Source organism: Miniopterus natalensis, chromosome 7, assembly GCF_054644295.1.
Source record: "Miniopterus natalensis isolate mMinNat1 chromosome 7, mMinNat1.hap1, whole genome shotgun sequence".
NCBI lineage: Eukaryota > Metazoa > Chordata > Mammalia > Chiroptera > Miniopteridae > Miniopterus > Miniopterus natalensis.
The window spans coordinates 67,579,535-67,605,168 of record NC_142087.1 but is presented as its reverse complement, the minus strand read 5'-3'; the positions used below and the strand labels follow the sequence as shown (position 1 = coordinate 67,605,168).

Sequence of the window (25,634 nt, the reverse complement as noted above, 5' to 3'; positions counted from 1 at the left end):
TACTTGTGTATTTTGTTTCAATTCTTGCCCCATTTATTTCAAATATTACAACACTAAAACCATAAAAGAACTGAGAATCATTGTCACTTAAGAGCTATTGTCACTGGATGTAATTGGTAATTGGCTGTAGGTAAGGTTGGTTTTAGAGATTTAGTTTTGTTTCCACGTTCTGAATACTGAGAGAAAAGGGTAACCTTCAGTTTCACACGAACCTGGAAGGTCAAGATTATTCAGTCATATAACTAGTGTTAACTAATGATAACTTTGGGCATCAAAATCAAGAAGCTGAGGTAGAAAAAACATCACGGGGACACTAAAATGTCCAAATGTACTAAAATCATGATCAGAAAATGAAGTGGAATGTTATTGGCATTACAAATTCCTGTTAACAAAGAATGTCTGATTGATAAGTGCATCTCAAGTAACTAAAAAATTATAAGATATTCAACTGACTCATGCTTTTTGCATTTTACTAAGACTTTCACCGAGATCCCTTACGAGGAAGAAAACGGTAAAGAAATGTATAGTTGAGCACAGTCTGTACTTTCTCATTAACTCTTACTAGCTCCCTTCACTCCTCTTTGCTCACAGGGCCTCACTGTTCCCTCTGCTGATGGCAACCATGTCTTGCCCAATAACAGAGTCCTCTAGGATTTCCACACTTCGATTTTAAGGAAGCTTGAAAAGGTCCCTTGTTGTTATCTGTTCTATACCTTGTAGATGCTTGTGGTTTATTTCTCTCAAGTCTGCTAGTAATAATATACTCCAATTTTTAAAAACTGTCTCTCTTAGGAGAAAATATTATAAACAACATTAATTTAATTTTTTAAGCAATGTCAGAGTGGTTTCATTGCCCAAAATGAGAGTTCAAAGTAAAGAAATATGTTCACCAATGAGGACTTAATGTCTTAAAAACACACAAATGAACTTTAATTGTCAAGTAAGTATGGCCAATGGCGCACAGTCTGTGCACTCCTGGGAAACGTGTCTGTGCACGAGCACACCACGCGTTAGACTCTCAGAAGGCCTGCAAAGAGAAACTCACACAGTACCTGCCTAACTTGCCTGACCCCTGAAACTTCTACCCCCGACACCTGTTACCACCTGCGAGAACCACTGCATGGAGAGAGGCCAGGGAAATTTTCGGAGAATTAATTAATAGTATATTAAATTTAAGAGATGGTTCAAAATTTTAGCCACATCTTTATGAATTTCTTCATATTTCTTCAGGAAATTCCTAATACCGCTGTCTGTGTCAATCTAATACAGTTAAATATTATTCCTAATATGGTTGAACATATCAGCATTGACAAGTGCTACAATGAAACACAGAAGTTATGACTTGGAACTACTTGTCAGTGAGCACTGCAAATTCACCAAGACCACAGCGGGGCCTTGCCCTGCTTCTGCCATTAACTAAGGGCGTGGCTCTGGGATAGAGATTTACTCTCAGAGCTTTGAGTCACTTATACCTAAAGTGGGGCTAGAGCTTTGTCCACACAACTGGTCCATTTTGAGAATAAAGAGATCAAGATGAAGATCAAAATCAAGACTTTTTCATAAAGTATTCTAAAGCAATAAGAGAGTTCTAAAAGTACATAAAGTAATATCTTATTTAAAATGGAGCAGCAGTTTCCTTCCTAGGGCACCACACTAAATGCAATTGTGACTTCTTTTCTCGAACTGTGCTAAATAACTCATTTTACCCAGTCAGAAAATTTTTACTTAGCCATTAACTATAATAATGTATCATCAAACTTGTTTTCAGAAAACACATGGCAAAAATAAGTAGTGAAATCAGAAAACTGTTTAGAGAAGAAAAGACATATTGCCCAGTGGAGTGTGAGCAGCACCACCTTCCCTGGGGCTCTGCTGCGAACTCCTGCGGCGGCCCTGCAGCCCCGCCGACTAAAGGCAGGGGGCTCTGCACCCCTCGAGTCCCACACTGAGCTGCCGATGCCTCCAGCATGAGCCATAATGTCCCAGTCAGCTGGGGAAGAGCTAGTCTCTCCCTCCTTCCAGCGGCTCCCATGCTCCACGGAGAGGAAGTCGCCGTGATTTACTTACCTGACACTTTGCAGTCCGGATGTCGTACAGGGCCACTGAACCATTGCGGGCGCCCACTGCTATCCTGTGACTCCGCTCATAGTAGCTGACCATGTAGAACCTGAATTGAACAGTTTAACAACAACAACAAATCAGGCGAGATGACCTGCACGTGGAAGTGGAGAGCAACACCTTTCAAAGATTAAAGCCAGCTCTGATATATACTTTAAAATATGTGTATCTATAGTTGCTGTATTGAGATTTTTTCAAAAATAGTTCATTTTAGTAATTCTTAAAATCAACCAAAAGAAAAATGATGCGGAATGCCACTAAGGGCTGTTAATAATTATTTTCAATGGAAAACAACTTCATAATAAAAATACTCTTAAGTTTTAAACAAAGAAATAAGACTAAAATAAATACGAAAAAAGGTTAAATATAAAAACTCAGTTTTGCTACAGTCACTATTATGTAAATCTTTTTATTTGAACAGAAATGGAAAAAATGAAAAGGCTTACATATTTGATCTAATTATGTCCTAATGGTTTATTATAGTATTAAGGAGTGAAATATACTTTCTAGCAGAGCAATCATATAAAAGTTACATAAATGTTATGCTTAAGTTCACATAAAAAATTTAGAATGAAATGAAAAAGTTCTCCAACAGAAAAAAAGCTATCTGGCAAATTCCCTAGATTTTCCACATTTATCAGTTTATCTAAATGACAGTGTGACTACAGGTAGTATAAATAAGCATATTCAGTGTTATCTGGCATTGTGTAAAAATGAAATTTAGGGAGGATGGTTTGAAGGTTATAAGAGGTTGACTTACTTTTATCTGTTTATTTTTCTTTTTTCTAGATTAATTTTCATGACTGGATTGTATTTGAATTTTGGATCTATGCTTTGTCATAATGATTTCATTGCCATCTATGCTTTGTCATAATGATTTCATTGCCATATAGCATGAGTGTGGGAAGGTAAGAATTAAAAACTATTAGAGCGTAAATACGGTATGATTTTTGTACCCTCAAAGAGTTTTGAATGCACTTTCCCATGATCTGGTCCTCCTGTCTCAGCGTGAGTTGCCCGGATGAACAAGTGGCCAACCCTAAAGACTTAGGAGGCCCGTGCATCAATTCTATCCACTCCTTACCTTTTTTATCTTTGGTTCCACACTACCTGTAAACTTTGGTAACTTCTCTGTTACCATGTTTAAAGACACAGACTAGGGAAGTAAAAGAGATGATGAAAAAGAAATAGCATCCTCTAACGCTTGCTGGAGGTTGGTGGAGAGTAAAACACCCCTGGGCCTCGGGGCCGGCTCTGAGGCTCGGCGAGGGAGCCGAGACGGAGGCGGCTGTTTGAAGGGGGCATTTGAGGCCAGGCACATTCTGACAAAGCCACTGTGCTTTTAGAGTATTAGACATTACAACGCTCATACATATTCCATAAATCTGGAAAACGACTATGTTTTTCAACTTTGTGTTTGTTACTTGTGACTAAGTAATGGGTTCGGCAGTACTTGTGTCCCCGCCCTGGCCTCAGCCACTGACGCCCTTTCTCCTAGGGGAAGGTGACCGCGTCCTTCTCGGCCCCGTGGGGGGCACTGCCTCAGCATGCCCTGCGGGGCTTTGCTGGACGCGGGTCCGGGGTGTCCTCTTGTATATGGGCTTGAGGGAAGGAAGGCTACTGAAGGCTCCTGGCACATAAAGCTTCCCCCTGGTTAAGTGGTAAGACATTAGTTTCTCAAAGTTTTTCCCATTAAAGCATCATTTCTACTTCAATAGAGAAGATAGAAATCAGCATTCAAAATCTAATGTTTTTATACTAAAAAAAAAAAAAAAAAAAAGATTGAGTTTTTAAAAGTTTACTATTTTGCTTTTCATTAATTACGTTGGTCTAAGCATTGGGCATCACTATATGTCTGTATCTATGCTTATATCCTATATTTACATCTATAGCCACATACACATAAGCACACACAATTTATATCCTTAGAATAACATGGAATATAATATCTAACAACTGTTTTAACATATTTATTCTGTGCAGTTTAATAGCCACTGGAAAGTAAATTTCCAGAGCTATTTTTAAAAAAATCTGTTATTAAGCTTTGCACAGATGAACAGCTATACTGCCAAAGTCCTTTTGCAAAATGTGAATATAAATTGCCCCTCAAAATAATCCTCTTCAAAACAACCACTGGTAAAATATATTTACGTTGACAAAATTTTTCTTAGTCAAACTAGTATCTAAAGAGTTTCCATTACACCGACCATTGTCTATGCTTTGATAGCAACCTCACCCTTCTGTATCACCTGTAAACACCATTATTTATGAGAGGAAAGAGATCAAATCTATTCTTGGTATCAAATCTGCAGTCTGCCTGAAAGGACCATATATTACAGGTCTGCATTTTTCATTCTTTGCAATTTACTACTGGACTGATATTTCTAAACAGTACCTGAAAGGATTCTGAACAGGGAAGGTCTTATGGCACGTTTTTATTGCTGGGCTTCTTGTTAACTTGTTTATTTCTTTTAGTGGGTTTGGTTGCAGTGAGCCTATCTCTGCTGAGGGTTTCCAGAGCCCACCACACCCCTGGACTACTCTTCTCGATTTGGGGGCTGTCAAGATCAAGGATGGTGAGATAAGCATTACTTGCCCCCATCCCCCAAGTTATCAAAGGACTGAAGGGAAGGATTCATTAGAGTTTTTAAGATTATTCTAGTCTTGACCTGATCCTATAGGAAAGTCTTGAATTCCTCCAAAATTGGGGAGGGAGTGTTCAGAGGAAGGGTTCCTGTGTGCTGAGCCTTCTGGAAATGGTAATGTCAGTCTCCCCTATTTGCTGCATTGATAACATGTCACTTAGGCAGCATTTCTTGAGCAACAGCTGTTCCTTGTGTTATATTCAAGTTAGAACAACGGTTCTTCTCTACTCAGCCCACCACAAGGAAATGAAGTCAGAGAGAACATTCCCACTCTTGTATGTGACAGGAGAATAAAGTGAATTGAGTAATGCTGCAAAATGTATTTCCTGCTGGGGCTGGGGTGGTCTTCATCCAGAAATTTTACAGTCACTGATCTCCACATTTTCATTACTGCCTACATGCACCCAGAGTGATCCTTTCCAGTCATAAACCACCTCTCCCATATGCTCACAACTGTCCTTCAAAACCCTATGTGATGGGGCCCTAAAGCTTCTCAGACCATCCCCTCTCTCCCTAGCTCACTCTGCTCTCGTCATACTGATCTCCTTGTATTCTCCTGGCTACGCCAAGAGTGTTCCCATGTTGGAACTTGAACACTTGCTGCTCCCTCTGCTTGAAAAGCTCATCTTCCCGGTATCTCCCCAGCTCAGGCTCTCACTTCCTTTAGGTCTCTGTTCCCAGGTTATATTGATAAAGGGGCCCTTGTGGGCCATCCTACTTAATACAGCAACCCTTTCTCTATTACTCTCGTCCAACGTCCTGTTTTTTCTTTATTAAAGTACTTATCATCTCTATTAAACAATATTTTTTTTGTTTATTGCTTCTTTCGCTCCATTGAGACTTTCTCTTTTGTTGAATGTGTGAATATATAAACATGGACCAAGCAAGCAGGATACAGCAGTAAAATTTAATTCAAAATACTACACTTATCTTTCAATGACTAGTGTATAAACATACAGAATTTTAAGACAGGTGAGTAACTGAGATGAACAACAAAGAAAATTACCCAAAAAAGTTAGGCAAAAATCAAGAAACAAAACTTCCCCATGACCCTCCTAAAAATGTATTTTTAGCTAAGACAAACAATGTCATATTTACAAGACGTTACAGTAAAGGCCCCCAAAGCCTAGGTACATTAACATGAGACTGACCATTGCATAACGGAAACTAGTTAATTCAATTTCAGGGAACTGGAAAATATTACTTGGGCTGAAACTCAAAAACGCAAATATAGTCTAAAGAATGATCTAAACAATAAAGTATATAGTTTTAGTATACATGTGGTCGTGGGGATAAAAATCATTCTAATAATTTGCCAGATATTTATATCACCACAAAAATTTCAATAAACATGATATTATCACATAAAACATAATTAAAAGAAATATTCACTTATCAATCATTATTAAATACTAGAAGAGGTTATTTCATTTCTCCAAAGCCACATTTGTGACTTTCACTCCTCAGGAATAACTCACAATGGGGTGGTTTATGATATGAAACAAATGTGAGTTGAGACCACTCTGGCACAGGATTCTGAAGCAAAACACTCTGATTGAGAGTTTGCCAAGCACCCAATACCCAAGTCTCTAACTAACTTTGGCACTCTCTATTTATAGTTTCCCTTGAATTGATGACCTTTTAAAATCTTTATCAAAAAATGGCCTTCAAATAAGAGAAAACTTGTGTGAAATTTAAAAGTCGTTTTGGAAAAATACTGTAAAAGAAAGTATGCAACTCTCAGCAGAAATATGATTTGGGAGAAAGAAACCTGCAAAGTCACTTTCTTAATCATGACTTTGGTAGGTAATCTGCAATGGTCTCAGGGTGGTGAGCTGCTGCTGCATATCATATCTTTGAGTGTTAAAATCAACAAGGAACACTCTTCAACTAATCTAAAATTAACCTACAATTTGACATGAAACCATCTAAAATCTAAGGATGTGTGGAATAGAATGTATGAAATATAACTATTCATAATTTATAATTATTTCCAATTCATTAACTACAACTACCTGCAGCTAATATTTACTGAACACTGACGGTATATCAGGCACTGTCCTAAGTACTTGTATATGTATTTTCGTAAGTAACTGAGTATTAGAAGCAATTTTTATTGAGTTGCTTTTAGACTTTCTTGATGTTGATTTCAAATGGTTCACAAACTTTTGATTCTTTTTGTTAAAACAGTATAAAGCCACATGTACTTGTAAAAATGTCAGGCACCACCAATATGTATATAGTAAAAAGCAAGTCTTACCTCTTGCACAACCTCCCTCACCAAATGGTTAATTAACTACTATTAACAATCTGGTGGATCTTTCTATGGTAAGTACATGCAAACTTCAGTAGCTATCATAATATCATCATCACCACCATTATCATTTGCACCTCTGGATATATATTATAGAAGGAATAAATAAAACGTAGTTGGCTACTTCCCTAGGGCAAATAAGTGCTAACTAGTAATATGCTAATAAATAAAGAAAATTAATGCCCCTAAATATTTTAAACGCCTATTTCCTAAAAACTTGTGATTTGCAAATAGAACCTGCTAACAACTTTGCAAATTATTTTAGCTTCAGCTTAAAGTTGCTAATACAAATAATATGATCTTGCTTTGGAACTCTTCTCTGTATCATTTCAAACAGTCTAAAAAGGAAATATTCTTTCTGCTATGCAGTAAAATGAAATACTCCTAGAAGCTTTGCAGTTTTATTTTTTTAATATGAACAACTTTAATATTGAAAGAGGGCTGTCTTTGGGGAGTTTTTAGGAGTAGAAAAATGGTTTTAGAGGGGTTTCTACTCACATAAGTACAAGAATAACATCTAAAATTATTTATTATAAAAAGTCTACTACAAAATGGTAACTAATTTAAGAATTTTACTGGAAGTTAGGACAGAAGCTGTCCTACATCCCTTTGTTCTTATCACCACATAGGGTAAGAACAAACCACAGATTAAGGAGGAGTTTTTTAAGAAATGAGCTCATGCACTGTTCTAACGTACACAGTGTTCATTTCCTCACTGGATTTTAAGTGCCCATTTAGGGTGAACTGAGCTGATTCAGCTTTTCACTTGAAAAGCAGAATCAATCAGTCTGTCTACACAATAACAAAGTGTAAGAAAAGGTAAACTATCTCTGGCCCTGGCCGGTGTTGCTCAGGTGGTTGTCATCCAGGCACCAAAAGGTTGCGGGTTTGATTCCCAGTCAGGGCACATGCCTAGGCTGCAGGTGTGATCCCGTCAGGGTGCACAGGGGAGGCAACAGATCAATGTTTCTCTCTCTCTCCCTCTCCCTCCTCCTTCCTCTCTCTCTAAAATCAATAAAAACATATTTTAGAAAAAAATATCTCTGAAAATAGACTTTTAGCTCTTCTGTCTAGATTAATTTTTTTCCATTCAGTTCAAGTTTAAATATTTATTTTACCTTGAATTTCTGTATCTTATGTTATTTATAGCTTTAATGTTTTCCCAATGATTACTTTTTATTATTTTCCATTTGAATTAACCTATTATAAATTTATTATTAAAGGAAGACATACTCATTGTAAAAGGGAAACCCAGAGAATGTAGAAAAATAAACCCTTAAGAAAGGAAAGGAACCCTACCACGAATCCCCTCCACTATGCCTGGAAACCATGAGAAACACGCTGGGGTGTTTCTTACTAGACTGTTCCCCTATTCAGACTTATACATGTACACATATGCATATTAACCCTTACACATGTAATATTCTTCTTCAAAAATGATTTTATTTAACATACTCTTCTAAGACTTTGCTAGTTTCTCTTTAATTTTCTGTTACTGATATTTTTCCATATCAGTAGAAATGGACTGACTCAACCTTTTTAATGGCTGCATGGCATGCCACAGTTCTAGTATCTCTTACTGTAACCATCGATTGGTAAGCAATAATTATATTTAGAGGACACAAGTGAGTAAAAGTGTTTTAATGTAAAGGACATTTTCTATGTAAAATCATACTAAGAGGTTCCCAACAAAGGTCAACTGAGAAATAATCAGTTAAATCTAGTAAAACCACATAACACACTTAAAATTTCAATGTCATATCACTTAAATTCACTACATTTTCCATTTTAGCACCAAAAATTCACTGATTATCCATTTATAGTACATTAGAGAAATTTATATCTTACGTCCTTGAACTTAAGTTCCTCCTTACTAGTACTGCTACTATTGTTTTATTTATTTCTACTAAGAAGTCCAAGTAGTTGAGCCATTAAACATATTGCTCAGGTCTATGCATAGATTGAGAATTTCTTCATTCTTGGCAGTGAAATATGCAATGTAACACATACTATAATTTTTGCAAAGTGATCACTGATTCAACAGTCAGATTCACAATTGCATTTAATATAGGATTTCATCTAATGACAGCCAATTTTGCATGTGGAAATAGCTCAGATTTTGGAGTCAGAAGGATTCGTCTGCCTGATAATATCTACTTACTTTTTAAAATTCAGCTAAAACATTACCAACCAAGTCTTCTTTATCCTCCTGTGCACAACTGCCAAGTCCCTCCTTTGTGTCTCTCCCTTCACATCAACTAGGACCCTTCTATGTGTCCTGGACACTCTTTTATCACAGCATTGTGACATTTCTCTGATTTATCACTCTGTCTCTGCCAAGCCAACTTTAAGACTTTTAAGGGGCAGAAAATGCTACAAGATCACACAAAGGTGAAAGACCCACTTAAGTGCAAGATACAGCAATGGACTGAAATCAACAGTCTGAAAAGTTCATTAAGACTGAAGATTCCACATTGCAACTAACCTTTAAAAAACAACCATGTGTTGAGTTTTGGTGAATTACCAAGAAGATGAAAAATTATTTTAAAAGGCAATTAAAACATTCCTCCTTTTTCAATTATATATCTATATGAGACCAAATTTTTACCATATAGTTAAACTATAAAACAACACATGGCAAACGATTAAAGACATGCAGATATGAAAATCCACCTGTCTTCTATTAAGCCTGACATTAAAGAAATCTGCAAAAATGTTAACGCTATTTTTCTTAGTATTTTCTTTTGTTTTGGCATGTAGTTATTTTTCATAAAAATATGTTTTTATACTAACATGAACTGAGTTTATTGTTATTTGAAATAAATCAATAAATATTTTTTAAGTTTCTCAGCTTTAATTTCTAATACATTAAAAATTTCTAGATATTACCTTTATAAAAAAACTTTTTAGGATCTTCAATTTTTAAAGGGTTCTGAGACTCAGAAGTTTGAGAACTACAACACTAGACTGAAAAGCACTTGGCCATCAAAAAACTGTAACCAGGGGGAGAGAGATGTTAGCAAAGTATCAGGGGCCAACATCAGATTACAGTAGACCCAGGGGGCACAGAAGTGACAAAATAGCCAGAGTGCAGACTCTTTTTCCTGGAGGAGAAATGAAAGACTGGTCAGTAGAGGAAGGAGGTGCAAAGAAAGTAGGGGTTTTAAACGAGAGCTAACAGAGCTCGCTTCCAGGCAGGGGAAGAGGAGCCAGAGAGCAGTTCAGGTCACAAGAGAGAGGAGGGTTCCCCAAAGAGCAACGTCTAAGAGGAGGTGAGAAAAGACGGAGTGAAGGGTGACGTGGCAGGAAGAGGCCTGAGCTTGGAACACAACAGTCACCCTGTCCTCTGATGCGATGGCCCACCTGTGTGTCCCCCAGTGCAGTGGGCACACCCACTCCTGCGGAGCACACGCAGGCCTGAGATCTGTTCAGCAAAGCTGGGCTTCGCTTTCCCTGACTGTCAGCACGGATATGCTCTAAATTTGTCCGTTTGTAAAATGAAGGACAGGAGCAGGTAATTCATAACGTGAGGTCCTTTTCAGGTTCCGAATTCTACAGCTTATAATTCTATAAAAATCATGCAGCAAGGTCACTGCTTAAGTGAAATAACTGGTGCCATTTATTACGAAGAAATTAAGGACCAAGTGCATGAGGCGGCATGGCTGGTCTCATTACTCAACCACAGTTATTGAGTGCCTCTATTGAGTGTTCATATTTTCTAAACTAAAAATTGGGACAGAGCCCAACAAAGGATTTCTTTTGAATCCGTGGATTTATTTGACAAGTCTTTAAAAGGCATAAAAGTTAAATTACTCTTAGTTATACATCAAATAAATTGCCTTAACTTAAAAGAATAAAAATGCATGAAATAAGGACCTATCTGGGAATTCTAGGCAGAGAGCTTTTGGCCAGATGAAGCTCTACTAGCTGCTACAGGCACTGTAACAGAAATGAACGCAAAACCCCTTTCTTCAGGCCACTTACAATCTGCATAATAAAAACATTGTGACTAAAAATTGCATTTAGAGGTACATCTAACTTTTGCTGTGAAAAAAATCCTGAAATGTCTTTATCCCCAAATACAATCCAATTTTCCCATCAATTTACAATTTCATTAAAGAATCTCTAATCCTTTATTTGTAATGCATTATTTCAGTACTAGTCCCCAGAATATAATAAAATAGCCTTGAAGTTTAAAATTGTATTCTAATCACGTAATCTTTCCAGAGGTACTTTACCTTCCTTTCTAACTGAGCCCTGCCGGTCAGCAGTTTATGAGGCTTATGTTTTTCTCTTCGGAGGTTAGTAAAGGGCACTTCTGCGAAACGAATAACCAAGGCTTACAGTGCTCATCTCAGAACAAGTATATCACACGCGCGTGCTCTGTGCTGCTTGTCTCTTAGCGACACCTGCGTGGTCCTGCACTTGCACACACATTCCTGCGATGGCATCAAACACATGCGGCAGAGCTTACACGGTGACCGAAAGAGAGAGAACTCGTCACACTGAGTGGGGCATGACAGGCCCAGTGCTGGCTGGTCTGCTGTGAGGGCTTCACAAGGATATTCAAGTTCAGTGATACAGCAGCTAGTAGCTAAACTTTAACAACGAATTCGGAGGAACCTTCGGTGATGTCGATCTTCCCAAGACTTGAAAGAGGTGAATTCTCCTTTGTCAGTGTCTAGGGTATTTTTAACTGAGGTTGCTGCATTATTTATAGGCTCGGCAATTAAATGTAAATTACTCAGAACCTTCTAAGAATAATATATGTACAGGGAGGGATGGTGCCTTTTTGAAGATCATCTAAGAGACTGAGAAAGGCAAAGCAAAGTCCAATGAGATGGGAGAAAATCTAAGGAATTCATTTCCTAAATGTTGCCTTACTGTACTTCTTACTCTGCTTATTGATAGACATAAAATTAAATTCAATGTAGCAACAATCTCGTTGCTAATATATCACGTTCTAAAAAGAATGCTGCTTAATTCCTATATAATAACATAGCCTTATTTGGTATAGTGAGGAAAAACCTGACAGACCTATTTTTTATAACTGTTTTGAAGGATGTGGGTACTGCATTCTCTCAGGGACACTGAAATCTAAGTAATTTTCTTATATTATTAATGGATGCCACTCTGTTATTAAAATAGTCCTAGAACTAAAATGTGAATTATTAGGAAATATTTAAACCTATGGCCATAAAGTTTACACAGCAGTTAAAAGTATGTGATTTTTCTATCTTTTTCCAACTATATTATAGAAAAATATCTACAGATACGTGACTACTCCAGGAAGATCAAGGATACTTCAGTTAATTAAAAGAACCTTTGTTTTTTATTTTTAGGAAATAATTACAGTTCATATTATGTGTATAATGATTATTTCTGTTTCCATGGCTTATGAAATAAAATTTAGAATGTGTGTATATTTCACACACACATACATATGTACACACAAACATGTACATACACATACTATATAAAGGTCTTGGGGACACCTGTAGACATAATACAGCAAAAAGGAAACATAGGCCTGAGGTATGCAGACGAGGTAAAGAGAATGTGGCTGTAAGCCGTAATTTACTAAAATTAGGCAGGAAATTGGGCTTTGACTTGCCTAATGGCCAAAGCAAAATTCTTTAACTTAATACTGGTAATGGGGAAAACAGAAACAAAAACACATTCTAGTTCCTTAGACAAAACAAACAAAAAATGCCCATCATTGTGATTTAAAAGCAATGTCTTGATTGAGCCTTCATAGAAGGAACCCTAAACAACGTATGACATCAACGTGTCCCCACAAAAAATGCACTGGCCACCTTCTCCAGACACTCTCGGAAGGTTCCTCAAACTGCTGGCGTCATGCTGACGAGGGACATGGGGAAGGCTACCCTAAGGAGACTGGAAACGGGGTCCAAACACAGCTCTCTGACGGCTGCGTTTAATCTCGGGATATAAACTAGAAAATGCAGAGGAATACATAGACTATGTGCCCACTTAACTAGCTCTAAGGGTTCCATTTTTTTCAACTGAGTTTTAGATAAGAGCCGATTAGTGAACAATTTGAAGGCACAGCCTTTGGCAGGCCTTCTGTGAAGTTGTCTAAGGGCAAGTTCTTAGAAACTAAAGGTGCATCGCTGGAGAGAAGGAACTCAAGGAGTGTCTAGGTGCTCTGTGGAAACTGGGTTGATTCAAGATATAAATAAATAAGCATTCAAGGGTCTAAGGTTTTTCATAACAGGACATGCTCACGAAGAACAGTGGCTTAGGTTTTGTTTTTCTTGATTTTGGATTACAGTGTTTGTTTACTTATTTTCAAACTTTAGTGTACACAAGAATCAGCAGGGTCATGGCAGGCTGATGCAGTGGCTCTCAGGTGGAGCTGGAAACCCGGTAATTCTGCTGAAGACAGCCCAGGAACTATACTGAGAGACCAGTATTCTGCACAGGGCCTAGAAGGGGTGAGCTCTCAGTACTGATTTCAAATTTCACCTTCTCACCTGTGTCCTCAGTTCTCTCAACTAATAAGCACTGAGTGTGCTCTGTTTAACATTTCGTTATGTGATCTCCTTCTCAGCACACTGAGAGTTGCAAAATCTCTAAAGCTGCGTGGTCGATAAATGACAGGCTCTCTGTTGAGCTCAGTTTTCCAGCTATGTGTCTCTTGAACAGCTCTTCTATTTCTACCATGTGAACAACGTCTGCCCCTCTCTGCATACTGGCTGCGACGTCGAGAGACATTTATGGCTCACCTCTAGCAAATACACAGAACTTCAACAGTCACTGTGGCTGGTCTTTCTTTCCTGCTCTTATTTTCCCTTGGCTTCTGCTCTCTCACAGTTTTTACATTTTACATTAACTTTCAAAGCTGCTTAAGATATTTATTCAACAAGTCATGGGTGGGGTGTGTGTGTGAGAGAGAGAAAAAGCAGGTTACAGCTGTTCGTATTAATAAATAATACAAGAATAAACTACGTTTTGCATACTCACAACTGTAAACGTACTTTGGCCCCACCCTGTATGTATAAATAGGTAAAACTGGCAAAAGCAATGAACTATGAATAAGAAGCTTTAGCTTTTATCTCGAAACTACAATTTTATTACCACTGACTAATTCATTTCACAATCTAATTCTCCCAAAACTTTAATTTATATAATGCCTTTCTTAAAGATGTTTTTGAGAATTAATGGGTTGGAAAGCACTTGGTAGTTTGTAAGGTGTTATATAAATTTTAAAGAGATGATTCCATTATTTTATTGATTGTGCACTGCTATCACCTGTTTTAATATGTATTAGCAAGAGAGTTTGGTCAGCGATGAGAAAGTATGTCTATCAAATTTTACTGGCATGTGTTCTAGCCCATTTCTATTTTTATGTAGAAGATATTACAAAAAGTTTTAACAATTGACAAAAGCTATTATCTGAACAAAATTAGAAAAGTCGAACTTTTGGATCAATCTTCTGTCAATGAATTTACAATTTGTAGCTTAAATTTTAAATGTGATTTGAACAAAGATGCCAGAAAACAAAGAAATTCAGTTAACAATATAATTGAGTGGATATATGCATCACTCATTAAATTATATATTAAGCCATTCTATAATTAATAAACCTGCATAAATAAATGGATAAATAAACAAACACACCTCAATTAATAAAAATGACAATCGGTCTATAGCAACATACAGAGGGTAAGCCTAAGCTAAGACTAAAGACTTCCACAATAACAGTAAAATGGCAAATTTAATATGCAACCTGTAAAACAAGTGATAAAACACCAACAATAAAAAAAAATCTTAGAGAAATTACCACCTTAAAAGTTTAAAAATTCTAAACTGAAAGCTCAAAACCCAGAAGCATATGAGAATCACAAGCCCACTGGTCAAGGTAAAAACAAACAAAATAAAATAAAACCCAAGAAAACCAAACTCAATCAGCATTCCAAGAGGCTACTTCATCTTGGTACTCACAGAAAATTGTAAGTTTGAGGTATAACCCCAGCAAGGCAGAATACTTTCAATTTTTAAATATTCAATGACTTCAGTATACTATATTAGCTCTTAAGTGAATATGACTTTAGGTGTGAAGATTTCCTTTATAACACTGACTAGAAGTTATTTAATATTTTGAAAAGTAAACCAAAAATTTTTAAATATATGAAAATGATGTCATCCTGCACTTTTTCTACATATAAAATATATTCAAATTTATATTAACTAATTTCTTACATATATATTTTGGGTTTTCACATTATTACAAAGATGAAGAGACCCACAGGAAACTAACATTCTCCGAATGCCTGAATCATAAGCATTCTGCCGCGTGCTTTGACCAGAATCACCTCATTTGGAAAGAATACTAAATGAGCCCATCAACCACAGCAACTGAACACGGGTACCGAGCAACACTAGAGAAACTCCCTAAGCTAAACCCGCGGCGTCTTTTAAAAAGGGGTAAAAGGAAAAAACAAAAAAGAATACTAAGTTACTCAAAAATTTTAAACACGAATGTCACATGACCGGACCGTAGATATTCATGTCATCAATTTCTGAGTTTCCTATTTTGAGAAAAGCATTTACCTATAAGTGGAGGGCTCATAAGTGCTGTGAGGCACCTAGTACAATGGAAGGGACATGGCAGATTTTCAATAAAATAACTTTAACCTCTGCTGATATTTTGTTGTTGTTCATTTATCAGCCTAGTACAAATCAGCCAATAGGTAGGGTGGCACTGACCTGTAAAATTTTTGAGGTCCCACCTAAAAACTGACAGATGTCAATTCATAATTTATTGTCTGCTCCAACTCACATGTGGCATAAGCTACAACCTTACATGGTTAATAATCTTTCTGTGTTCATGGGCTGACTCTTAAGTGGGTCTATGTGGCTTATACATTCACAGCTCAAATAATATCTGACATAATTCAATAAGAGGTAGTCAACAACTGTTTTTTATACATTCGGTGTTTCATAAAGTTATTTCTTATAAACTGTTCTGGGAAAAGAATTACACATTTTTGCTTAAACTTTGCTGACTTCCCATTGCTTACAGAATAATGGCCTAATTCCTTCCTTTGGAACTCAAAGCACTGCACTGGACTTCCATCCAACCTCCATCCTAGCCATGACGACACAGCACTTACCAAGCTCAGTGTATGTTTTTGTGCCTCTAAACATCTGCCAGTCTGGCTTCCGTGCGGTTCAAGATGCACATGCCTATTTATTCCGCAAGGCCCACCCCATCAGCTCTCCTGTGAAGGATTCCCAAAACTCACCAGCACCCGGCCTCCTGCGATACAAACCCTTCTCTCCATTTTATTGGAGCCTCTTTTACTACAGCACCGTCACAGGTACTACCACTAGTCTGCCTTCTCCAGCTATGGCCCAACCCCGGCCTGGAGCGCAGTTCTGCTCCAGCACATAGCACAGCGCCCTGGAATTACCTATCTTCATAATTACCCATCCTATGAGACCTGCGCTTCTCAGGACACCGTCTCATTCAACACCGCATCCCCGGGCCTAGCTAGTGCTTGCTACACAGTAGGTGTTCAATAAATGTTATGAAATGAATGAACAAAGACACAGTTGCTTTCTGTCAGAAAAAAACGGGCACTAAGCATTCGGTTTAGACATCTGCGTTCTTAGCGCTGAAACAGGATCCTTACTTTCCAGCGACTAACCAACAGGAATCAAAAGTGGATACTCAGGAAAGAAGGTGGCTGAAGGAATGAGGCTGCTGCCTGGGAGGAGGCTGGCTTCCAGCAAAGGGAAAAGACAGGCCTTTAAAGGGAGCAGCTTCCTCAGCTTAACCCCAGGAGGCTTGTGCACACAGCAGCGACGGTGCGGTAGGGACGCGTCCCTGACGCTCAGTAAGGTAAGTCCTAGTGAAAACGCTTCCTCGCCTCCACTAAGTGACAGACAAATGTCCATTTTCACTTAGACATTTCCTTAGAGAACAATCGACTGGGAGTATAACTGCTACATTAATTCTTAACATCAATGATCTGCATGAAAAATCTGATATATACAATTTTTAACAAAAAGAACACAATGTGGCATGATGCTAAAAAAAATTACGGTATTCTAATATGCCTAACCTACATCACGAGAAAATATGCATCTGTACATATGTATAATACAACACAGTCTTTTTCTTGCATGTCTTCATGTTTTAACTTCTGGGTGGTGTAAATTGGAAAGAGACTAAAATATAAAATCTATTGTAAATATGAAAAATACATGGGACTGCTTAAAGAGTGCAATTAATTCAGCAAACGCTTGCCAAAATACTTGGGAATGCAGAAGACATGAAGATGCATAGCGTAACATCACTGCCCTCAGGAAACTTAATCTAAAATAAAGCTTTCCTCTACACAGTACTCACAGAACAGAGCAAAAATAAGGAAGGATATCACCGAACTTATCTTAGAAAGAAAAATGTTATGTAACTATGACCAACTGGTTGTTCTTTATACAAAAACAAATTATCTTCAAATTTAAACACTATTTTTATTGATCACAGAGGTTAAAAATTTTTTAACAAAATTATCAACTAATGACTTAGTGATCAAATTGTGCAGTACTTTGTGCATTCTTCATTTTAAAAGTTTTTATTATGCATTATATTAAATCTACCACTGTATGAGTGGAAATTAAGACTTTATGTAGTTTGTATGTGTTGTAATATTTCTTCAAATATTTCTTCAAATAAATCTCTCTTATAAATTATAAAAATTTTTTTAACAAAATGTACCTGAAGCTATAAACATTTTGAGAAACAAAACTACTTTAAAAAGGAAAATAAACATAATGTTACTACCTTTTGAAATTTTAAAAAAATCCTCATTTCATTATAATTATACGCTGTACACATATACAATTCTTATAGGTATAGTTACTATATGCAACATTGTTTATAAAAGTTCTAACTGCTCGTGGCTTCTTTCTTGCTTTCTCATAAGCAAAACACCTACAATGTGCAGATGTTGGCCTTTATGTTAAAAATAAAGTTTGCCAACAAAAATGTGGCATAAAGGCTTCTACATCTCTCTCTCCAGTCAGAAGCCTCCTCTCTTCTTTCATCATGTAAACGATGCTCTGAGTAAGGGACACACAGATACAGACACACTCAACAGGTGTCCGCTCTCACTCAGGGTTTAGTCTGAGAAAGCCTCTTCACGTTGTGTTGATTACAGACTGCCTAAACTGTTTTAGAAAGCAAGCAGATATTAATTAGTGATTGAATTTCTAACTGAGTAAGACTACTAACCACGTTTAAAAAATTTTTTTTACAATTATTTGTTCCTGAGAATTATTTTGCATGCTATCGAAGGCTTCTTTACCTGCAGATGGCGGGGAAACATTCCTGAAGCCCTTTCTTTTTAACCAGAGATCCTTCGAGGCAGTACATGATGATGTCCATAACCTTTGTAGGAAAGACACAAATCTAAAATTAATTCCAAAGACTTAATTTTCCCAAATTTAAATGATTAACTTGGGCCTCACTTGCCCATGGAAATTCTAGACAGTTTAATTTTAATATTTACTTTAAAACTACAGTATATTTATTTTATACTACAGGATATCCTTTCTTTTATCTGTGAAAAACATTTATAAAATAAGACAGTGGAATAAAATAAACAACTTATTTCCTTTAGAAGCTATTCATATTTATGTCCAGTGTAGTAACTTTTATTCAAGCACCCTGTATGTTTTGTTTTATTTATAGTGAAAGATGTCAAGACCATGACCTTTAAAAATTACTCTAATGTAAACCAATTAATTCCATGGGAATGATACATGGACATAGCAATCATTTTGATTTTTGAGGAAATTTAAATAGGTATCCAGAAATGGGTCAGAAGTTAATTCATTTTAGTTATCTCTCTCTCTCTCTTTCTTTCTGGAATTTATCTTAGTACACTGGAGTATTTCATTCAGGCTGTTGATGTGTGATTTAAAACAGGGTATTCTTACCTCCACAAGAAGATCCACAACATCCGTGGGCATCTTTTCAATGAGAATTTCAATGACTCTCAGAATTTCCCCTTTCGCTCGTGCAAGAGCTGTCGTGTGTATATTCTGCTGCGACTGGGTATTTGCTGCCAGAGCAGTGTGTCTGTGCACCTATGAAAACATACCATGCTGTAGATGTGGCTGACACCTGACAGAGTTTCACATTCTAGCCACTGGTTAATTTTTCACTTATTATAATAGAAAAAATAAAAGAATTAGCAAGAACAAACCTCCTGGGGTGAGTCAGGAAATACTTTTGATTGCAAAACAAGATATTTATTACAATAAAAACTCAGTTGAGTCTTCTCTAATTAAATTCTATATGTTCCTGTGTACATGAGACTTTAGTATAATATTACCATGACATTTCTTAAGAAAAGGCAGACCGAAGGTTTGTGAGGTTGGTATGTCTGGCACAGAGGTGGATAGCAGTTAAGGGCTTCAGCAAGTATAAGACATGATCCTTGCTCTCAAGTAATAATAGTAAATGATGTTTATATGGCACTTAACTGTGTCTCAGGCACCCTGCTAGGTGCTTTATAATAAAGTTGGGAAATTCAAATAAACATGCCTCCAAAAGCAATGAGCATTGTAAACAATGTAAGTTTAGTGTGTTTTCCGCCCCCATACAAATCATGTCTTAGATGGTTCGGAGGAGAAAGAGCATTAATGGGCCTGGGTCTGGCCCTGGACTGGCTGGGGGGAGCAGGTGTGGGGATCGCGCAGGGGACGTCAATAACAGTGAGAAATACTTCAGTGTTTTACTCAAAAATGCTAAGTGAAGTGGAAAACTTGTTTTTAAAAAGTAACAAATGTGGACTATTACATTAAAATATTTAAAAATTACCTTTCTAACCAAATGCTGGAGTAGAATAAATCCAAAGCATGGCTATTCTAACAGTTCATTTAAAAATACCCATATATGTAAATGGTGCAAATTAAGTAAAAAAGCACAATTCCTATAAATATTTGTTTACTTTCTTTAAAGAGACAGTGTAATGCCTAGCATTTATAGGATCTGTGTATGTGGTTAGACTGATGCAAGGCTTATTCAGAAGAGTTAATATTACTATCTGTACACTGATGGGAAAAACCGGTAAAAAATTCCATGGCTAATAAGTCTGTTCACTTACACATACATTCACTTTATACAAATACATCTATAAACTGTATAAACACATATATACATATATGTATATTTTAAATACAGTGGAACCTCACTTTAACACTGTGTACTATTAGAAAAACACACACCTTTAAGTCTAAAAACTTATTTTAGCTATGAATTCAAAGTCCCAGTGCCTCATAGAAACCTACACAATCTGCTTTTAGGACCTTCCTTCCTCCCTTCTAGCTGCCTTCCCGTCAAAAATATTTACTGCACGCCTATTACGGATGCCTCCAGGGCAGACCCAAGCCCAATAGGTTTCAGGTTATCAGAGTGGACTCAGGAGTATTTATTTAGTATTTTAAATATTCATCACAGCTAAAGGAAAACCAACTCAGACAGAGCCCATACCCCATGGACACTGAGTCAGCACGTTACTCTCGCTGAAATGGACAAACCTTTAAAAAAATTCAGGCCCTTTCATCCTTTCCTGTCCCTCCCACTACTAAGACCTACAGGAAGGATCCTGTAATTGGTTCATTGTTCTTTACTAGTTTCGGTTAGATGTGGGCAATTAGTTGGAACACTAAGAATGTGGGAATCAATTGGCATTCAAGTCTTTATTTGTGACATGGAATAGGAAAAACAATTAGCAAGTTTATGACTTACATTTTTGTTTACAGTTGGAGAGCCAATGTTAAATAAGAAGCCTGGTTTTGATTACAGGTAGATACACTTATAAAATGTAAAGACCTTTAACATACAGGGTAGGGCAAAAATAGGTTTACAGTTGTGGGTACATGGAATACAGTTTATCCCTGAATTATGATTTATTAATCATTGTATTATTTTCCATATGCATAACTGTAAACCTACTTTTGTCCCACCTCATATTTTGAATAAGTCTTCTAGGTCAGATTGAAAAGTTATTGTTAAATATTTACAAGTGAATTAACTTCTAGAAGAGAGGTGAATAGAAAAGCACGTGGTAATGAATGCCCCGCCGTGGAATTCAGTGTGCCTGCACACAGCTACAGATGCATTCGCTGCGGGACAAAATTATTAACTCGCATTGTTTTAGAACAAACTGGAAGGATTACTTGTGGTTACGGGCGCACAGCTCACAATCTCCAGTAATTCCTCTAAATGCGAGGATGGAGCTCTGAAGCTCCGCTCACCTCTTTGGCTATGGTGGTGATGAAGGCGGGTGGTCTGGCCGTGGCAATGAGAGAGAGGGCATGCCGGGCCGAGCGGGCGGAGTCAGCTGCGGGGCTCAGAGGCAGCCCCATTGTGATGCTAAACAGGGATCAGAAAAAAGGGGAAAAAGAAAAGCAGCATTAGAAATATAGACTGAAAAGATTAGACACAGCTTATAATGTCAGTTCAAGGTCAATGGGAGCACTCAAACAGTTAGAATATAATGGACTTGCAACAATGAGCAGTGATTAGGAGTCAGGGTGTTCTGGCATCAGATACAAAATCGCATAATTAACCGTGAAGATTGAAAACAGTATGCGCATCTGTCCAAAGTGTTACAAACGCCTTGTTAACAAATTATCAAGAACTAGCACTGAATACGTATCACAAAGCGCAGAATAAGAGCAAGGACAAACACTTTGCTGGGAATCTTCCAATTTTTTTCCTTAAAAAAATGAAAGGTAATCTGTTTATAAGGCCGCATTACAAGGCTATATTTGCGACCACCTATCTGAAAGGGAGCAAAATTCACTCCTGTCCTTAAAATTATCACAAGAACTGAGAATGACAAAATTACTTTTGCTTGTATACTATTTGTAGTTTAGAATATCCTTAGTACAGCTAATTTAATCCCCCGCTTAATACTTTTAAAACCAATCCACTAAGCATCAGCATGCTCTGCCAGTAGTTATTTAATATAATGAAAAAAATCACAGTAACTGACAGCCTGTCACTGTCCGGGCTATCCAGAAGAATATGTACATGATAAAATAAACCTTTCCAAACTGTGAGAATGTCCTGATAGGACAGTGATATGTTTATGTTCCTTTGCCATCCCTAAAATGTACAAATGATAGCACAGTTTCCAAGCTTCCTTTACATAGACCACTGAGACAAGCACTGACTTGTAACTGAAGTGCAGCGTGTGATTCACACATCAACTGTATAGAAGGTGCATTTTGTTCCTCAGTAAGAGGCCCAATGATAGTTTCTTCCTCCAGTTACAGTTAGATAATTTTTCTATTTATATACCCATGGGAAGTTATAAGAAGAGGTGTCCTGCTCTAATTAAATACGTCTGTGTGCTGCCTGTATAAACTGGATTGTGTTTACTAAAAATTCTCAAAAAGTTGATCAGTATTTCTATAACTGATCTACGAATCACTATTTTGAGTATTAGTTGAAAATAAAGATGCCTCATGTAGGCATCCTCATCACTGTTAAGAGAAAGTAAGTTGATTATAGAAAATTCTACTTATAATTTCTTTGTGGCTGTTATGCTGCTTAAGTCTTTGGGAATATAACTGTCAAAGCAGGACCTCAGAAGAGAGAGGATGAGAGTGTTTCTCTGATGTTTACCACTGAAAAGAAAGATGTGAGCTGGGAGGAAAAACACATACTGAACAATAAACAGAAGGCATGCACTGGGGGGCGCGTCACCCCCACGGGAGATCCTGACGCCAGCAGTCCCAGTAGGGGCTGGAAAGAGGGTCAGCAGGAAAGCAAGGCGGGTGGCTTGGCGAGTTTCTTCTCTGGATTAAACTTTAATACTGAGAATTCAGCAGAAGAAATGTTTACTTCGTGAGTAGTGCTGGGGCTAGAATGCCTAATAATTGTAAAGTTTAGGTCGTATTTTAAGTCAACTCGTAAGGCATTCAAATGCTCATTAAACTGTTCAGATATTCTATGTTTTCTTTTCTCATCAATGCAAACGAATGGGTGTTGATAATACTGACAGGCTGAAACAAACAAAAATGATACATGTATTGAATAATCTGAACAAACCTAAGTCAAATTTCATAAGATCAATAAAAATCAAAGAATATTGGAGTTGGAAATGATCCCTTAGCAGCATCCCTGCTGAGCAGTGAGCCACAGGAAAGGAGCGCCTGTCTCCTGGGCAGCCTGTCCCACATCTGGAAGGAGGATTCAGAGGAAAGAAGCTGGATATGGAACCCACGGTCTGGGTTTGAAGTCAGGCTTTGGTGCGGCTATTGCATGTCGTCTTGTATCTGCCCCCAGACAGCCCTACAAGGTGAGTGATATCAGTATGTCATGGAGAAATCAGGTCCAGAGAAGATCTGTGAGGGGCAAAGGTAGTCGGGAATGTCTTTGGGATAGCTGAACTTTGGAGAAAATAAAGGGCGGAGGGGATTGATGGTATTATAGAAGAGAAGCTATAGAAAAATGGGGAAGGAGGTGAACCAAAGACCTAAGTTATAAGTATTGCCCACTGAATTCAGTTGAAGCTGGAACGGCGGACATGTAGTGGAGGCGCCAATGTGTGCATCTGGTTACCCCACCATCAGCATCTGTCAGTCTGGGGGCAGGCCTGCAGTGTGGACAGATCCATTGTTCTGAGGTCAGGGCTCTGCAGTGACCTTTAGAGCACCCACAGTGTAAAAGTGGGAGGATTGTGAGTGTGATAAAGGAAAGGAGTTGCCAAGGCACAGTTCAGGGAAGAAGACAAACCCTGTCTCTCTCCTCTATGGTCTAATAAATGCGCCACTACCAGGGCAACCTTCCAAGTGCACCGACTGTATTTCATGGTGAACCTGCTTAAACACTTCCAGTGGCTCCTACTGCTTCTAAGAAAAATCTTAAACTCCCTGAAGTGAGACTCGGGCATAGAGTGAGGAACCTTTTTTTTGCAAAGGGCCATTCGGATATTTGTAACATCATTCGAGGGCCATACACAATTTTTAACTTAAAAATAGCCTTCTGTCAAACATTTCATTAACTCACCCCTAATATGATGACTGGAACTGCTTCTCTTTGGCGAGGCCTTGGCAGGACCAGACCAAATGATTCCGAGGGCCATATACGCCCGTGGACATTCCCCAAGCCTAGAGTCTAGGCCCTCCATAATCCAGTTTCACTAATTCAGAACTCAGTATTTCAACCAAAGCTCTGAGGCATGCTAATTTCAAAGCTGGTCCTTAAAATTCCGTTCCTATTTCTGGTGCAGTATTTTGCCATTGCTTCTCCCCTTCCCCCTTCCCTCCCTTTTGATCAATTCTCCTGGAAGCCCACATGATATTCTGCCACTGCAATAGCACTCAATTACCTTCTGTTGAAACAAAAACAACCACTACCAAGACCTGCTTATTCTGGGCCATTAGCCCTGACTCCCATCCTGCAGACATTATGAATTAGCTTTGTATTACGAACTCTGTACTGACTGGGACCATGCCTTCTAATCCTGTTTCTCCCCATAAAGTGCCCAGTACAGGCCCTGGACAAAGTGGTAGCTCAATAGTTATGCACTAGATGAAGTTACCTGGCAAATTCTGCAGGAAAAAAATCACTTAAGCCAGTTATTTGACTGAATTGACCAGGCAATGAAGTCAAAGTAATTGATCTGGCAGTCCCAGCAGGCACCGTCTAATTCTGCATGTAGTTATCTTTAAAGTCAAGAGTGCATCCAAGTGATATATTTCAATGTGGGATTCTAACTAATGAGGAAGGATCATATTATCAGAGGTTTGAAACTAAAGGGGTGTCTGCCTTATTCTGCGATCTGCATGTACATGCAGAACTCACTCTTCATCGGGTTCTGCTTATCGGGCTGTTATGCATATCATTTGTTACACAGGTTTATAAGGTGGGCCTTTGGTTTCAGTCTTTATGCTAAAAGAATATGACATGACACACTCTCTATTTTACTCAGCATTTCAGTATACACATCCAATATGAAATACTCGAGATGATAGATATTAGAAATAAAAACATGAATAGAAAAATGGTCCACCCTGGCTGAGCCCTTTCCTTGCATGACTGCTCATTAATCCTGTTCTGATCCTTATTCCATTGTGGTAAAAGCATTTTAAAAGTTACATATAAGACCACTTCAGTTAAATGTCACCGTCTACAACTGTCAGGCTTCCCCATCTGTCAAATTAAGGAATACTGTAAGGGAATATTCAGGGGAAAAACCACTTAAACTTCCATTGAATGGCTCACAAATCACAGTCAACAGAGTTATGCATTAAATGCTTGGGTCCCCCTTAAATTTCATATTATGAAACCCTAACCCAAGCTGTGATGGTATTTAGAGATGGGCCTTTGGGAGGTATAACTGGGGATAAATGAGGCCATGAGGGTGGGGCCCTCATGATGAAATTAGTGTCCTTATAAGAGACACCAGAGAGCCCGCTGGGTCTCTCTCTTCCCAGCCATGAGCACAAAGAAGCCATGTGAGGACACAACAACCGCGTAGGCACCCAGGAGCCAAGAGGAG

At 37.9% G+C, this 25,634-nt stretch overlaps 1 protein-coding gene across 1 annotated transcript in view; it reads right to left on the bottom strand.

Annotated features, from left to right (window-relative positions):
- WDR7 (WD repeat domain 7) overlaps nt 1-25,634 on the bottom strand; it is a 273,398-nt gene that overhangs the window by 57,274 nt on the left and 190,490 nt on the right. The window contains exons 23-26 of the mRNA XM_016223510.2: nt 21,376-21,493; nt 19,051-19,200; nt 18,417-18,499; nt 2,068-2,167 (exon numbers count right to left, since the gene is read on the bottom strand). Of these exons, the coding sequence (XP_016078996.1) occupies nt 2,068-2,167; nt 18,417-18,499; nt 19,051-19,200; nt 21,376-21,493 (451 nt within the window). The remainder of the gene's footprint in view (nt 1-2,067; nt 2,168-18,416; nt 18,500-19,050; nt 19,201-21,375; nt 21,494-25,634) is intronic.